Consider the following 16,379-nt stretch of genomic DNA (forward strand, 5'->3'; position numbering starts at 1 on the left):
GTGTGCTCATAGCAATCTCTGTGGTCCGCATTGGTGGGTGTGCGGGAATTCTGGTCTGTTTTCAAGTGCATGGCTCGTGTTTAGAGGAGTTGCTGTAACACAGTCCCGATGTGCTGAGAACACTGCCCTGCAAAGAAAAAGGGCGGGTTGTTGGCTCCCTGCCGAGGTTCCAATTTTCCAATGGGTGAAGTCATGCTGACTGCTTTCTTGCTCGGAGTCGTGCCGCATTTCTGTACAGCCATGGAAAATGTGTGCGGCGGAGTGTCTGCCAGGAATGGTGAATTCCATGTAGGGATGTAGCACTCCGTCATGAGAGCTTCTTGGTTCGTTCATTCATTTCATTGCTGCAGGCTCGACGTGAGCGCAAGCTTACCAGGTATATGGGTGGTGGCTGGGAAGCATTGAAATCCATCAACGGGAAAGGAATGACACTGGCCTCGAGCCAGGGCGCATACTCAGCCTCGAACTGGAATTATCGCGGTAGTGCCGAGTACCGTGTCGCAAGTACGCAGCCGTACCGCTGATGGCACCTTCCTCCTCATACTGGTAGCCTCTCATCAAACTAGGCAGGATCTCGAGGCCGGTGGAGGTCGTCTTTCGGAGATCGGGAATGGAAGTTTCTCGGTGGTGTTTCTTCGCTTCCTGCTTGAGGTGGAATGCCGCGCGTGCGGCGTCTGCAGCCTCATGATCAATCGATACGGTGTAGTTGGGTGCGTCGATTGTTCCCTGATCAGGTCCCCCGCCATCTGGTCCATAGATCGGAACCTTTCTCATGGCCGAGAGAAGCGCACACATGAACTTCGAGCGTCTATATATTCGGAGTTGGTCATCGGCCCAGTTGGACTTGTGTCTAATTTCGACTCGGAGGTCGAGTTGCTTGAGGTCGCCCACCGACAGGAGCTGGATGTCCACGTCGGTTTGGTAGTCACGACTGTTCTCCGGTGCTCGCACGAACTCTTCCAGCTCCGCCCTGAGAAGCTCTAGGGTGGTGAATTCTGTTGTAGCATCGACCGAGAATTGATAACGCTCCTTCATGGCTCGCGACCGAGAGATGTTGTCGATGAATAATGTGCCGACAATCGAGTTGGCCACTTGGACGATCCCGTCAGTGTCGATTCGACGAAAGACCGTGTACAGGAGGGAGATGCGGACGACTTCGAACTCCTGGTCCTTCATGATGATCCTGTCCCCGACGTCGAATGGGTGTTTGACGAACACCTGGATGCAAGCAGCGTTAAACTCGCCAACGGTCTGGCCAAAGGAGAACGCAGATGCCGACAGTAATGTGATGATCGTCTTGAGGTTCTCGACAACAAAATTGCTGAAGAAGGAAGTATAGACCATGATGACAATGGCCAGGACGATGACCGAGAGAACCCGGTCGAGTGTCCGTATGGCGTCGCGAATGTTGCACGCGGATTTCCAAATATCTTTGCGTTGTCGTGATATACCAGTGACAAGCATCACCATTTCGTCAATGGAGACACTGCCATTGCCGTCACGATCGAGCTGTGCAAAGATCCAAGCCGCCTCTTTCTCCGACCCAAAGCCAAAGACCTCCGCAAGTACATTGGGGCAGATGGCTTTTCGGCCTTCGGCGACGAGACACTTGAAGATGCGCCTGGCGAGCGCTTCGGCACCGGCCTTTCTTTCCAACGCGGCATCGACGATAGCACGTGTTTCAGTTGGTCTCAATATATGACTACCAGTGAGATCACTGGCCATGTATCCTAATGCTGAGACCAGCTTTTGCCCGAAGAAATGAAGGCCTCCAAATATTCGGCGAGTTGACCGATCTGCGGCATTTTCCTTCAACAGGTGCTGCACATTGGTTGTGTCGTGGATGTCATAGTCTTCATCTAGTGTTTCTTCCGAACGGTCTGGGATTTTTCGCAAGGAAGATTCGTATAACAGGTCGATAGCTCTCACGGTAGCTTTGATATCTTTGATCTTGTCTCTGAACTGCTGGCTGTGGTAGTTGGCACTGATCAATTGCATAAGAATCTTCTCCCCTAGGACGATGGCTGAGCTTCCTATCGAAGCCCTGATGACTTTGTTCAAGACCGTCATCCATTCGATGTTTTGATGCTCGCGGTGATATAAGTCATCGTCGAAGTCGTGAACGATCGGGAACCAACATAGGGCCAGTAGAGTCCAGATGAAAATCGACATGGGAATCTCGACTGCGCGAAGGACCAAAGCATATTTACGGATACCTGTGCTGATAATGCCACATATGCCTTGGAATAGAGCAGGAAGAGCAGCAGCTATGAGCTTGGCAACCCATAGCGAAACCCACAAGAGCTCGATGTAGGCAAACAAGCCCGCCAAGGACATCCCTTCGGCTGTAACATGGCGGTACTTTGTTGCGAATAAGATAAGGGGAATGGCGAGAATGGCGCCGACGGGTAGGATGTAGATACAGTATCGAAATGTCGGGTTTTCAAGGATTTTGTAAAGTGCTTTTCCTGCAGGCGTAAGTCGATCATCTTCATCTTCGCTAATTGACAGTGGGCGTCGGGTAGGGTGTATTAGCGGCGAGCAGACAGTGTCGGGAGACCCAGGCGTGCGGCGCGAGCCCGCTGACGCCACGTTTTTCTCGGCGTTAGGAGAGGGAGGATCAAGGTCCGTTGTGTTAATGTAGATGATAGCATCTCTGCCCGCCATGTCCTTTTGACGAGCTGGAAATGATATACGGGTGGTGAAGAAACTGATTACGAGGGGAGGGGAAGGGGAGTTTCTCGTCTGGCTGGAAGGCGTTGTCAAGTACTCTGCTCAGATGCCGGGCATCCATTTCGTTGGTATAAACACAAATAGCATAGCTTACCATCACACAGGGGGCGAATGTCTTGATCGTGCCGGCGGTTGTGGCACAGGTATTGCAAAGTGCCATATTCGCCGTGAGGACTGAGCAGCGGTGATGGCGCTGCTGAACTTTCGTTGTCGTTGCAGTTCGGTAAAGCATAGCCTGGACCTACTGGGCAAGCAGACATATGGCATTTACCTTCTTGTGCACTAGGTTCCGTGTCGTGGCGCATCGGCTCGAGTGGACATACCAAAAGAGTGAGAGTCTTGGTCTCAGCTCCTCGCAATATACGCTGCCTTTCCATGCATGCCAAGGTAGAGCGACTGGGCCAGACTCTGATGACACGCCGCTACCGTCCCCTCCCGCTGAACCACCAACGCTTAAAAAAAAAGACTTACACACTGTAAGAAATCACGGCTCGTCCGGGGGAGACTTGAACAAACCTGGGACATACATATATGGCTGAATTCGTCGGTATATCTGCCGTCGTAGAAGGAGGCCGGCGTCGGGTGCTGTGACTGTCTTGCCGCATACTACCTTCCACTTTCCTAGCCCTCCAGCATAAGATGAGGCCAGATGGACGGTTCAGCCGTTCTGGTCATTAGGTTTAGTGTGAGGCAAATCGCTAGCACGTCAATATAGAGAATAGCTGTTGGAATCACCAGAATCGAAATAACCCAAAACCCGCTTCGGAGCACGGAGGACCGTTCCGAAATCACAATCCCAAGTTGAGCATCGCGTGTAGCGTGTTGTCGCGGTGCCTTATATAAGCTGCATGATTGCAAAGGGCGGGTGAGGCCACCACAGAGGGTAGCTGCTCGCCTCCTCAAGTTCCTCCTACTTGTAGTATCCTCCTACTTCCCTGACTCACGAAATATCGGTTCGCCTACATTGTTTACTCTTTCCTACCAGACTCCACCATTGATCATCTTGCCAGACAGCGTGCTTGCTCGTGCATGGTGGCCATCTCGGAGCACAATGTCGAAGAGATAAACGTCTCGGATCAGGGCCAATAGCATTGGTGGCCGTTGATCAACCCAGCTTCCGTAAATATGTCTGTTTACCATTTATGCGATAGGACCATCTCTCGTGGTAGCCCTTTGATACCTTGTTGCCCTTCGCTGTCATGCAATTCAGCCACTCGAAGTAATTGTGTCGCTTGCAACCGATTTCCTCGATTGAGGTTTATCCATCGCCATTGAGTTAGATTTTTATTTTTAAGGCTGACCTAGTCGGCTAGTTTGTTGGATGATTGTGCAGTTTTCCAATATGCCTGTTGTATCCACAGTCGATGAAATCCTCCCCTTGTTGCGGGTCGAACAGCTTTGCGGCGGCACCCAGGGGCTTTAAGGGCTTTACCTAGGCAATCTGCTTTCTCAACTTGAAGACGGGCACGGTATTCATGAGCTTGAACCGCGGATCAGACGAACCTAGGAACCAGCTGCCTTTCTAGGGTTATATCTGGTTCGTCTGGTGCCGAATATCTTCTTCCTCAAGGCTCAGGCTTGGCGGTCAAACATAATTCAAATTGGGACGTTTGTCGCTTGAATATGTGATTGGGAGTTCCAATTTCGGCGGAGTCTCAGCATTTTGTTTTTCTTGAACGACCTGCTGTTGGCAGTTCTTGATTTCCAGCCAAAGACACCTTGGATGTTTTCACGTTTCCCAAAATTGGACGACACTTCCTGTCCTGGATACAACTCACGCCCAGCTGATTAAAGCCCACCTAACCAGGAAACCTGCAGATGTACCCTGCCGGAGCACTTCGATGGAGCTCCTCGAACTTTTGGCCAGGAGCGAGAGCAGTCTAGCAGGACTGGCTCCAAGTCCAATGCATCGCAGTGTGCTTGATCGCATACAAAATGGCTGGCGGACAACTTCAATGGTGCAGCTAGAGACTGTCGGCTTCTTCTATTCATCTCCATTGCCTCTATTCGTGATCACCGGGTCTGTTTACTCGATTCTGGATTTGGTTTTCTCAATGGTTTGCAGCAAACTGTCATTACCAGCTTCTGTGCTGGCATAGATTGGGCTGTGTATCAATATATCTGCGCAGGCTCAGTCTTTGAGTCTTGCTTCCATGATTAAGACAGAATTCGGTTAGCGCGAACCAGTGTCAGTACCATCTAGTTTGTTGGACAGTTCGTGCAAAACTCTTCCCGGGTTTTCGCGTGAGTATAAGCGAAAACTGCAACTTAGGTACTCCTTGCTCCAGCATGAGTAAGTGCGATGGTATTGCTGGATAGTGGCCTGCTTATTACTTGAGCTCCGGCGATGGAAACCAGAGAAATGAAGACCTGTAAATGCTAGTATTCCTGGTATCTAAGGTAACAAACTCTCGTCAGCAACCTGTCCAACCTTGGGGAGACGGAAAATCAGGGGTTCAGGCTTCTTCGACAGAATTGGCTGATTAGATTCTGAGACTTAGAGGACATTTCCTGGTGGCTGCACAGCACAACAACGCGTTAGACGACTATCACAGCCCTGTCGCTGTCTTACAATACGTGCAATCGGGGCCAGGTCAATTGACAAGGGGTAGCTCGCAGGAGCCATGGTTTGGGGAGCCTTCAAGCATCACCACTTAAGACCTGGTGATTTGAGTGTGTGCCTAGCACGGTCGGAGCAGCGGCCAGGTGCAGATCTCGCTGATGCCCAGATCTGGTTAGATATGCGAGCATGCATACGAAGTACCACGGAGGGATAGGCTGAGATGTCTAGCTTGGTTCGTATCACCAGATTTTGCCTTAAGTAATACATACTCTGTACTTCGTGCTGTAGATAGCGACCCCAGAGGAAAGTGATTTTTCACAAGACAATTCCGGGACCAAATGCGATCGTAGCTTTGAGCGCCAACACTCGTGAGTAGTTGTCTGGATGTGGACGGGAAGCTCGCCAAAATGATGGGCCATGCTTCAAGGGCCAGCCTAGTCGCTCATTCATGTTTCCTCCTTCTAAAATACTCGATTCATGCATGATAAATCGTCCGGCACTCGATCACAAGCACCACGCGAATGTTGACGAGCTTGGCCACCACATTGAGGCGATGCTTGGATCAGGCGCCCATTGAGCGGGATTTAGGCGTTCCAAGCGGATCCCAACAACCCTGTGGAGATGATGGGGGTGTCTGGCGCACTTTGTAGCAAAATCGCAATTGGTGTGTTCGGACAGCAATTCTTCGTGGCTTGAACTTCGCCCCCTACGGCGATGCTAAATGCCGTTCATCCTCTATAAACCTGCGCCTGGGGTGAAGCTATAGTGTTGGTCTCTGAAACATTGGCAATTATCTCAGGACTCGCCCAAACTCGGATACAGAATATGGTTTGGCCTATTGTTCAGGGCTCAGGAGTCCATGGGTTGCACACATTGACCGAACGAGTTTCATGAGGAGGGTTATCAATGCGAGATATCCTTTCATTGGGGCCGAAATTAAGATCCCAGCCTTGTTTGCTTGACACCAGCAATTTGCGATTCCACTATTATGATTCGTTCTCTTTCGGGATCGGGTTCGGAGCCTAATGGAGGTTAAGCTTGCGAGACCCACCTCTGACTTCTTAAGTAATCGTGGCCAATACCTAAAGCCGAGATCAGGAGCTGTTTGCGGCTCAAAGCGGCCCTACCAAGGTAGCAAGCCATGCTTCATTTGCAGGTAGCCAGCCCACCCTCGCTGATCTCATTGAAACTTGGGAATCCTTGCATAAAGGCCACCATTTTTGCATTGGCGGTGGTGTGCCAGGTAACAGAAGATCTCTTGCGGCCCCTAGCCGGGATACGGCGTACCGCAGCTATATCATGGTGCTCTATGACAGCTTCATGACTAGCAGCCATAGCAGCAAAAGTCAGCCCTGTGCAGGGCATCGCTTCGCTCTAGCATGCGAGTTTACCCGTCCCATGGCTGTGCTTTTGTGCGGACGTACCTCCACTTGGCCACAATGGCCGCACGTTCCCTTGTTTCAGACTAACCAACACGAGCATCCTGTTGATACCATATTGCCAGAAATAGTACGATGGACAATTTCCAATGAATGCCTCCACAGGACATTCTGGGAACGGCGTACATAAACACTTCTCACTCCCCAGACTGACAGTACCTATCAGATCAACCCTCTAGTCCTCCAAGCACACTCGCTTTTAGCTACCGTTCCTTTTCCATTTGCCTACTGTTATCGCCTGCAGAACTCCCAACTCTGAAATGTCCGACAGTGTTCTCCCAGTCCCTGCGGCTGAATGCAAGATCGACCCAGCTTGTCTGGAAGAATATGGCTCCCTCCATTATATCCCTAACTCAGGGCTCAACTACGCATCAACCGGTTTCTTCGGTCTCATTTTGATAGCTCAGATCTATCTCGGAATCCGATACAAGTCATGGGGATTTGTGAGTTTGTTTCTGCCCTTCAACTGTTTGCCTGTACATCTTCATCTCAAGCCTTGAAACCGCCGAAGGATATATGTCGTGGATCGGTTCGAGGCTGCAAGCTGCAAGCTGGCGCCAATCCAGCAGCCCCAATCGCCCATGCCTACCTCAGATGCATTACATACACCGTTCTGAACATTACCATACCTACCTAATATTCACATGCTGACGGGAAGAACCTTCTAGATGGCTGCGATGATCGGTGGCACAGTTCTTGAGGTTGTGGGTTATGTCGGACGTATCATGATGATTCAGGATATCTTCGAGCAGAACAACTTTATTATATACCTCGTGGGCCTGACGATTGGCCCCGCCTTCTATGGAGCAGCTATATACCTCAGTTTGTCCCGGATCATCACAATCTATGGCCAAGGTCTCTGCTGGCTGAAGCCCAAAACGGTCACAATCACCTGGATTGCATTCGACACCGTCTCGCTCTTGCTGCAATCTGCCGGTGGTGCCATATCCTCGATGGCCGATACCAAAAGCCAGAGCGATATGGGTCTGAACATCATGATTGCAGGTCTGGCAACTCAGGTCGCTGCTACTGTGGCCTTTGTCGCCGTTTGCCTCCAGCTGTGGCTGGCCGTTCGTCGCCATCCTCAAAAGTTGAGTGTCGAATATGCCGTCTTCCGCAACAGTCGCAAGTTCAAGTTGTACTTGGCTGGTGAGTCTTACCCCTTGTTCAACACGTTCAAAGTTACTGACAAGGCCTTTAAGTCCTTGCTATTGCCGTCGTAGCTATTTTAATTCGATGCATATATCGTCTGCTTGAGTTGATGGGAGGCTACGATAGCGATTTGGCTAATCACGAGCTCACCTTCGTCATTTTTGACTCCGTCATGATGGTTATCGTGACAGGAGCCCTCACGATTGGGCATCCCGGGATTTTATTGGGAGAATACTGGAATCGTGCCACGTTCTCTTTTCGAAGCAAGAAAACGAACGCGATGGAACCGATGAGAAAAGTCTACGATGATAGTAGCCGAGGAAGCTCTCAGGTCAATCTTCATCAGCAAGAAGCCACCCCACTCCAGTCTTTCACTGCATACCATCCAGGGTATGAGCGCGTGTCCAATGCATAAGCAGATCAACACATAAAAACAATGTTGTAATCCATTAAAGCTAATCAGAAAACTCCCTGGTCTGCAAAGTATGCGGTACCAATGAGACAAAAATCAAGAAGGCGCGAAGAGCTTCGCCGCCTGACAAGCCAGGATCCTAGGACGTCTCGAGAAATGGTCCGAGTGCGGCGATCATCGCCCAGAGAAGACCAAGATCTGAGTCGCAATATCATCTGCTGTAAATGACTTAGTGATTGCATCGGAATTGAACTTGTGGAGCTATGGAGATTCTGAACCGAGTCTTGCAAGGTTTGGCCGTCATGATGAAATGAGGAGCAAAGGATGCTAGAAAATTCAGGCTGCAAGATCTGCTTGGAGATATCGGCTAGATTGGCAGAGAAAAACTTACTCTACAAAATGATAGCGAGATACCCCAGCATGCGCTGTTTAGATAGTGAAAGCACAAAGAGATCTGTTTACTTCAAGAATTGTGCCAGGGGAATAGCGCCATTTTCACTTTTGAAGGAACAACATCGAGCTCGCCATAATGTGCAATCGATAGTACCTTTCTCATGAATTGTTTCGATGAACCAGTCGTGCGATATTTGGGTGGCCTTGTGCTCTGGTCTCCTTGTTATTTCAAAGCCTCATAGTTGTTTGTTTGGGCAACAGGCTTTGTCAGCCGTTGTCGTCGCGAGGCTGCATTCTTGAGGGGGAAGACAAAAGCGGGAAACTTAGCACGCTTAAAGCGGCGGGAGGAGTTTATTGTTACTAGTCATGTAGAGGCAGCTAGATCTGCGACCCGAGTCAGTAACTTTTCCATTTCATTTGATGATCTGAATTGTCTCTCCAAGTGCACCAAACTCATTAACCCATCTCAAGTCTTTCGATGCTCCTCCCTCTAGAGGGTGCCGGTAATGGCGGATTCATCTGCTCGAGCGCTGGTAAAGCGTATCCCCAACGATGTAACCCTCATGCCACCCCCACCCCTCAAACGTATCAAACGTCCTAATATTGTCCTCGAAGAAGACGAGTACACGGCCGCCTTATCTGAAATCATAACGCGAGACTACTTTCCTGGCCTCTATGAGATCGAGGCTCAACATGAATATCTTGCCGCGCTCGATTCGCGGGACGATACATGGATCGCAGAGGCTGGCCGGAAATTGAGAGAAGCCGCCACTCCGCGGCCATCGAAGAGACGACAAGCACACAATACAAGGTTCAATGATGATGTGGAATCGGCAACCCCTCAGCGCTCATCAGGCAGCTGGGCCTCCGAGACACCATTGGGGCACACTGGAGCCGAAACACCAATTTCTGCAGCAGGATCCGTTACAAAGCAAACATCAACTCGAGGAGCAAAAGGACTGGACACATCGAGGCTCTCCTTAGGCGCATTCCAGGCAAAATATACATCTGAGGACAACGAGTCCTTCAATACGGTATTGGCCAAGCACAATGAGAAAACTCGGACCAAGAACGCTCACCTCTGGACCCAAGACCAGCGGATTCCTTCAGCGAGGCAGCTTGCTCACCGTGCTCGTGAAGCCAAGTTGATTAAGCAGAAGGAAGAAGACGAGGCGGTTGGGAAATCTCTTATCGCTTTGACCAGTGGTGCGACGGACTCTAGACCAGCAAAGCCTGATACGTGGAATATCAAGAGACCAGACAATAGTTTTATGTTTAATGCAAGCTCGGTTGACCAAGACGGGATTCACACGGTGCAAGAAGTCAAAGAACAGAGTTCTAAAGCCGGGCCGAAGCAAGTTGTCTACTCGAACACGAGATTTCCTCCTTTACCACATTTGGAAGACCCCGGTGCGGTCCCTCCATCACCCTCACTCAACACAGACATTATCACTCGTCGTGACGCGAACCAAGCCAGACGAGGACCTCCTAATTCCACGGCAACAGAGTACGACGGCAGTGAAACGCCGCGCGTTAACGGCTATGCATTTGTTGACGAAGATGAGCCTGAGAACATAGCAGCTGCACCAGCAGAAAATAAGCCGAGCTACCGTGACCTCCTCGCTGGACAGGTCGGCGATGGAACAGCAAACCCCTTCAAGATCAACGAGATACGCAAACGCGAGGACCTGCACCTTCGCATGGTGGAGAAGCAGGCGAAGAAAGCACGCGACAAGGAACGCGACACGAGGGGATCTACGCTTGCCTTCGGGGCCTCAACCCCCGGATATTTGAAGACACCGGCCACTGCTGCGGGCAATATGACGCCAGCGGCAAGACGGCTGATGGAGAAATTGGGTGGTAGAACACCCAAGCATGATAGTCGCGCTGGGAAAGACGTAGACGGTAGAGATATGTGGACGCCTAGCCGGACGCCTAGGAAAAGCCGAATTGCGAATTAGATGGTTCCAGCGGGCCAACAAACATCACTCAACGAAGTGAGAATTTCGACGCCATGATTTTATGATGTACGTCTTGTATGGATTCCTCAAGCAACCCAAGATTCGGGTTACACTGGGATCTATAATATGCGTCTCGGTAGGTGGGAGACGTCTATGGCGAGCACGACAACTCTGGCTCTGCCCAATATAATCCGCTGTTTGAGGCGTCATATCTAGTATAATGTACGCCTCACTCTAGCCAGGCCCGTGCTGTTGCTACTACGACGCTTTACATACATAAATAAAGAATTGTAGACCCACTCCGGCCCCTCGGGGTGTCATGCCAACAGTAGCAAGACATTCAAAAACGCCAGCTCAGCCCTTTCGCTTTTTTATTCCTGATCCTGTCCATTGTGATTCATTTCCCAGTCACAATCCCTGTTACTCTACAACATGTTTAGCATTGCCGCCGTAGCAGCCAAGACAACGGCACCACCAAGCCCGGCATATCCAGAGGACCGCTGGGTCCCGCTGAGGTAGTACGCGGCACCCAGATAGCTGCACGTGATTAACCCAGAGTCGTTACTCCTGGTGCCATAACTGTCCTCAAAGCCTGCGCCTCTCGAGGGGCATCCGAAGCCGAAGCTCGCTGGGCAACTTTGGACCAGGTCGTAACATAGATCTTCACATGGCAGGACTTCCTTGTACGGGCCGGGTTTGATGAACTCGTCGATGATTGGATTGCGAGAAGAATTCGTTGCTACATTAACAAGGAGCGCTTGATCGCCATTGAAGTGTGCCGAGTCAGAAATGGTAGAGCCGTTGGCGAACGCCTGGCCTAGATTACGCGGCTTCAGCCACGCATCGGTGTTGCTGTAATCCGCACAGCGTGGAATCGTGACAGCGCAGAGCCATTGCTTGTATGCACGGGCGCAATCGTCACAATTTCGAGCAAGCGAGTATTGTGAAGATGAAGAGGCGTTGCAGGGTATTTGTTGCAAGGAGTAATTGAAATATTGGTACATCTGAGCGGCGTGAGAGTCGTAGAGCGCCGCAAGATCGGGGAGGCCGGTGGATGGAGAGAATGTGTCTGGGTTGGTGGGCACCGCATAGGCAACCTCGGAACAGAACGAAAGATTGTACATCAAAGCGCAATTGTCTTCAGCTTTTGTGCCAAATTCGATGGCAGCCCAAACTGCGCCGCCACCACCAATGACACCCACGCCAGAATCTGTAGAGTTGCCTTGCATCACCAACATGCCCCAGTATCGCGAACTAGCGTTGAGACCAGTGATGTAAAATTGCTCCTTGGGCTTGCCACCCAAGCCTCTGCTGGTCATCTGGGCGATATTTTGGGTTTGAGTGCCTTCAATATTGGCAGCTAGGCGAACATTGTTCTTGAGGCCACAAAAAGAGTTCTTAAGACCAAGGATGGAGCGGTCCTTCTGATCGGCGGCAAACACTCCCCAAGGCGCTGGGCTGAGGCCCATCCACTCTTTAAAAACAGTCTCGTTGGGCGCAGCTTCTGTCAAATCATCGGTGATCAGGAGTGCTGCGTGATTGTCACCGTCAACAAAGAATAAGTTCGGCTCAGGGTGAGCAAAATGGTAAGGTGCATCATTCGATGCGGCCACCTCATAGTTCCAAATGCCACCAAAGGCTGTCGTATTAGGTGCTGCCACGCCAACATATACGTCACTATTCGCATCTACCTCGAGGTAGCCATAACCGGCATCGACCTGTATATTCCGTTGATTTGGATCATTGACACCAGGCCCGGGTTTCGGGTTTGAGTCGGACATAGAGAAGTAAATTTGTAGCTGAGGTGGTATGGCATCATCCGAGTCTCCTCTAGAGGAGTTGGTCGAGGGCTGCAAGCAGGTATTAAGGGTGATGTAGACTTTGCTGCTCTGCTGTCGCTTCTTAAGTTCGTGTACGTCGACCTCAACGAGTCGCTTGGCCAAGTTGTCACTGGGTAGCCCGGGCCCAGGTGTTCCATGTGGACCATCAATTTCGTCCTTTGTGAAGACCCAGTGCTGTACTTCACCAATATTTATATTTTTGTTTTGTGGGGCATTATTTGACAATGCTAACACCCCTTCCACTGCCCTCACTTCCAGTTTAATGTCATCATCGAATTCGACAGCGTCCTCCTCGAGTCCCCTTTCGAGGAGAAGACCAAAGAGGCTATGGTCCTCGATCGGTGCTTCCGGGTCAAGTTGCAAAGCATATGCAAAGTGAGGCTTCGTAAGGCTCAGATATAGGAGTAGAAGAAAGATAGAGGCTGCAAAGGAAGCCGTGAACCTCAACTGTAACTGAGTCAGCTTTGGGAATGGCATGTTGAAGCCCAGCTCCGATCTTCGGTCATAAAGGCTACGACGGCCAGACCTGCGAATGCTATAATAGCATCTTATGAATGCCTGCAGTTGGCGGATGGAGTGTGTTTGCAAGGAAATGGAATCCGCTCCTAAGAATTGGGGGGCATAATCGTTGAGGGAAAGGCTGAGGCTGCGTAATCCTCAAAGCCTTGCGTGGCCTAAGACAGTTTCACGTGAACACCAAGTTTCACTCCCCACGTGATGTCCTTCCACTTATGAGAAGAGGGCCGCCGCTTTAAGTTCGGCAAAGTGTTGACAATTGATGCCAATTGCGCATATTGTCTTGCCTCTTGTCAGTTAGTGCCGACTACGCCATGATTCAATGTTGTGATAGAAGTAGCCTTTGAAAAGCTCCAATCTCTCTCAAGCAACCTTTTGTCACTGGCATATACCAGGCCCCTTGGTGCTGAACTAGTACGCTAAGTGAGTAATCTCCTTCTCCCTCGCAACTCAATGACTCTCGGCCAGGTAGTAATGGGATTGACCTTACAATACAACCAACTCACCATGGGTACACACAAGCCTCGGGCAAACTTTTGCCCTCGGTGATTGATTTCAGTGCCATTCCTATGAATTTCAACCGCAAAGCGTCCTGGAGAACCTCTAGATTGACGCTTTTAGCGTTGTCCGCTATCGCAATGTGCCGTGGATGCACGGCACGCAAATTCAGAATTCTCGTTCCATGTCCACCGCGACTAGAGACACCCCTCATTTGCCTTTCCTGCAATCGCAGATACTGCCTGAAGCTAATGAGCATTGATGTGATATCCTTGCAAACTCTAAAGGTGTGCTGCTATTTCAATTGGTGGGATTATCAGGGACCGCGGACGACACCTGTCACACCTTAGCCTACACCCCAGGCAAGCCAGTCCATCATTTCTTTTCTCGCATTACCATCTAGCATACCCTACTGGAGAAGATCACCTCCTGCTCCTGTCTCGCGATTACGGAATGAGTCGTGCCCTTTTATGTCCATAATTGGGGCTTGTAAAGGCTATAAAATGTTTCATTTTCATCTCACGTCAATTGGCGAATAGATCTCAAACTCTACCCAAACAGACACAAATACCTATCAAGGAAGAAACGCTTAGAAATAGTTCTTGAGCAGAAGTAGCGTCATGTCTCCCTCGAAGACCAAAGATGAACTCAGAATTGTATCACCGATCGGTGCGCTGGGCCGGGGTTTCGTCGAAGAATATGTGTGGGATGCTATAGAATCTGGCATCGATGCGATCATCGTTGACGCTGGATCTACCGACAGTGGTCCTGGTCGATTGGCACTTGGGAAAATGGGCGCACCTCAGGCTGGATATTGGCGGGAGTTTGAAATTCTCGTGAGAGCTTGTCACCTTCACAATGTGAAAGTCTTAATTGGATCTGCTGGTGGAAGTGGTTCGAATGCTTTTGTTGACCACCATACCAACATAATCAAGTCAATCATCAAAGAAAAAGGCTTTAGGCCAATGAAGGTCGTCAGCATCTATTCTGAGATCTCAAAGGAAGTTGTGCGTGAGAAGCTCAAGGCCAAACTTATAAGCCCTTGTGGAAGCGGAATACCGGACTTACTGGAGCATGACATCGATTCGACAAATATCATAGTTGCTCAGATGGGCCTTGAGCCCTATCTGCAGGCAATGACTGATAACCCTGATTTCGATATTATCATTGGGGGACGGGCTTACGATCCAGCCCCATTCGCCGCATTCTGCATGTACCATGGATTTGATGATTTAGGTGAGCCCCTTTTCTATAGCTTGCCACTTCGTTGGAACTCCAACTCCTAAATCAGTCAAAATATAGTGCACGAGGCTATTCACATTACTAATCATATGTGCGCACCAGGACTCAACTACGCTATGGGCAAGATTATGGAATGCGGAGCACAGTGTTCTATTCCCAAATCTAAGGAATGTCTTGCAATTGTTCGCCGAGACAATTTCGACCTCATCCCACTCCAGCCTGGAGTACGTTGTACGCCTACCTCGGTTGCTGCTCACCTACTCTATGAAAAGAGCAGACCCGATATACTTCAAGGGCCTGGAGGGGCTCTCTATACCAGTGATCTGACTTATGAGCAAATTGATAGTCGAACGGTGCGTGTACGGGGCGCAAGGTTTATTCCAGAGCCTGAAGGTGAGTACACGGTTAAGCTGGAGGCTGCCCGTGTGAGTGGCTATCAGACAACCTTTGTGGGAGCCTTCAGAGATCCCATTCTCATTTCCCAACTTGACAGTTGGATCCCATCTATTGAAAAGGGAGTCCGTGATATCAACAAAGGCTTCGAATTCGACTTGAAAATCCATCTGTATGGGCTCAATGGAGTGATGGGATCGTTGGAACCAGACAGAAGCATTCCAAAGGAGGTTTGCCTGGTCGTGCATGTTAGAGCACCTACTCAAGAGCAGGCCAACGACGTGGCAACGAGCACCAAAAATCGACTGACTCATGCGCCATACGCCGGCCAGCTTGCCACCGCTGGTAACTTTGCTTGGCCTTTGACTCCCTCTGAAACTCCGATGGGACCTTGTCCAGAGTTTTGCATCTATCACATCATGCATAATTCGGACCCGGTTGCGCTGTTTCCTATCAGAGTCGAAGAATATCAGGGTGACAATTCCTTTGTGAACCCCGTCCGTAAGTCAGAACTATGGTTTCTATTTGAACCAAGATAACCAATGATTTGAACAGATGAAAAGACCAGTTTGAAACCCGTGAATCCAAAATCAGTTACGAACACTTCGCAGCCCGCTTCAAAGGCACACCAAAAATACTATCTCCAACCAGAACCAGCTGCGGGAACTTGTTATCTAGCAGATATCGCATCAGTTGTACGCAGTAAGATAGCGGGGCCTTATCATGTCACTTTTGACGTGATGTTTACGGACCGCGACACCTACGAGAAAGTCAAGCAGGCAGATGTTCTGAAAAAGAGCACCATTTCCAAATTGTACAATATTCCTGAGAGCGATATTGATGTTTCAATGTGGTGGGACCAGGCCATGGCCTTCAAAGCCACTATCCCTAGACATCGAGCATCGGGTGGGTTTGGCGAGACTGATACACATGGCTCACAGCAGCATGCACCGCTGTTGTATCTGACTTTACCTTGGGGAAGAACCTAAATAGTCTCTAAAGCACTACTCGAGCACAAACAATATTAAATTCGAACTTCACTCAGTTTCACTCAGTTTCACTCATATATGATATACTGCACAATTGTCTCCAAGGAATGCTTGAATAACGAGGGTTAGCTCCATACGTTCTTCGGTAGAATTTCATCTACACAGCTCTTCAACCTCTCGAGGTTACTGCGATCCACTTCCAGAACTTTTGCGGCTTTAGTCTAATCTGTGATTTCCGCACCTTTGC

General features: G+C 49.9%; 5 protein-coding genes across 5 annotated transcripts; 3 read left to right on the forward strand and 2 right to left on the reverse strand.

Moving 5' to 3' along the window:
* Positions 1 to 411: 411 nt before the first annotated feature.
* On the reverse strand, positions 412 to 2,667 carry A1O9_02098 (uncharacterized protein; the record flags this gene model as incomplete). The annotated part of the gene is made up of 1 exon (XM_013407673.1): positions 412 to 2,667. One exon carries the CDS (start codon positions 2,665 to 2,667, stop codon positions 412 to 414), a length of 2,256 nt encoding a protein of 751 aa, XP_013263127.1.
* Positions 2,668 to 7,403: 4,736 nt separating this feature from the next.
* Positions 7,404 to 8,302, forward strand: A1O9_02099 (uncharacterized protein; the record flags this gene model as incomplete). The annotated part of the gene is made up of 2 exons (XM_013407674.1): positions 7,404 to 7,884; positions 7,938 to 8,302. The coding sequence occupies 2 exons, from the start codon at positions 7,404 to 7,406 to the stop codon at positions 8,300 to 8,302; spliced, it is 846 nt and encodes a 281-aa protein (XP_013263128.1).
* Positions 8,303 to 9,198: 896 nt separating this feature from the next.
* Positions 9,199 to 10,653, forward strand: A1O9_02100 (uncharacterized protein; the record flags this gene model as incomplete). The annotated part of the gene is made up of 1 exon (XM_013407675.1): positions 9,199 to 10,653. One exon carries the CDS (start codon positions 9,199 to 9,201, stop codon positions 10,651 to 10,653), a length of 1,455 nt encoding a protein of 484 aa, XP_013263129.1.
* A 425-nt stretch (positions 10,654 to 11,078) lies between these two features.
* A1O9_02101 (uncharacterized protein) lies at positions 11,079 to 12,971 on the reverse strand (the record flags this gene model as incomplete). The annotated part of the gene is made up of 1 exon (XM_013407676.1): positions 11,079 to 12,971. The coding sequence occupies one exon, from the start codon at positions 12,969 to 12,971 to the stop codon at positions 11,079 to 11,081; it is 1,893 nt and encodes a 630-aa protein (XP_013263130.1).
* Positions 12,972 to 14,128: 1,157 nt separating this feature from the next.
* A1O9_02102 (uncharacterized protein) lies at positions 14,129 to 16,132 on the forward strand (the record flags this gene model as incomplete). Its single annotated transcript, XM_013407677.1, has 3 exons — positions 14,129 to 14,744; positions 14,853 to 15,617; positions 15,699 to 16,132. The coding sequence occupies 3 exons, from the start codon at positions 14,129 to 14,131 to the stop codon at positions 16,130 to 16,132; spliced, it is 1,815 nt and encodes a 604-aa protein (XP_013263131.1).
* Positions 16,133 to 16,379: the final 247 nt, after the last annotated feature.

Source organism: Exophiala aquamarina (assembly GCF_000709125.1).
Source record: "Exophiala aquamarina CBS 119918 chromosome Unknown aczIA-supercont1.2, whole genome shotgun sequence".
NCBI classification, from domain to species: domain Eukaryota; kingdom Fungi; phylum Ascomycota; class Eurotiomycetes; order Chaetothyriales; family Herpotrichiellaceae; genus Exophiala; species Exophiala aquamarina.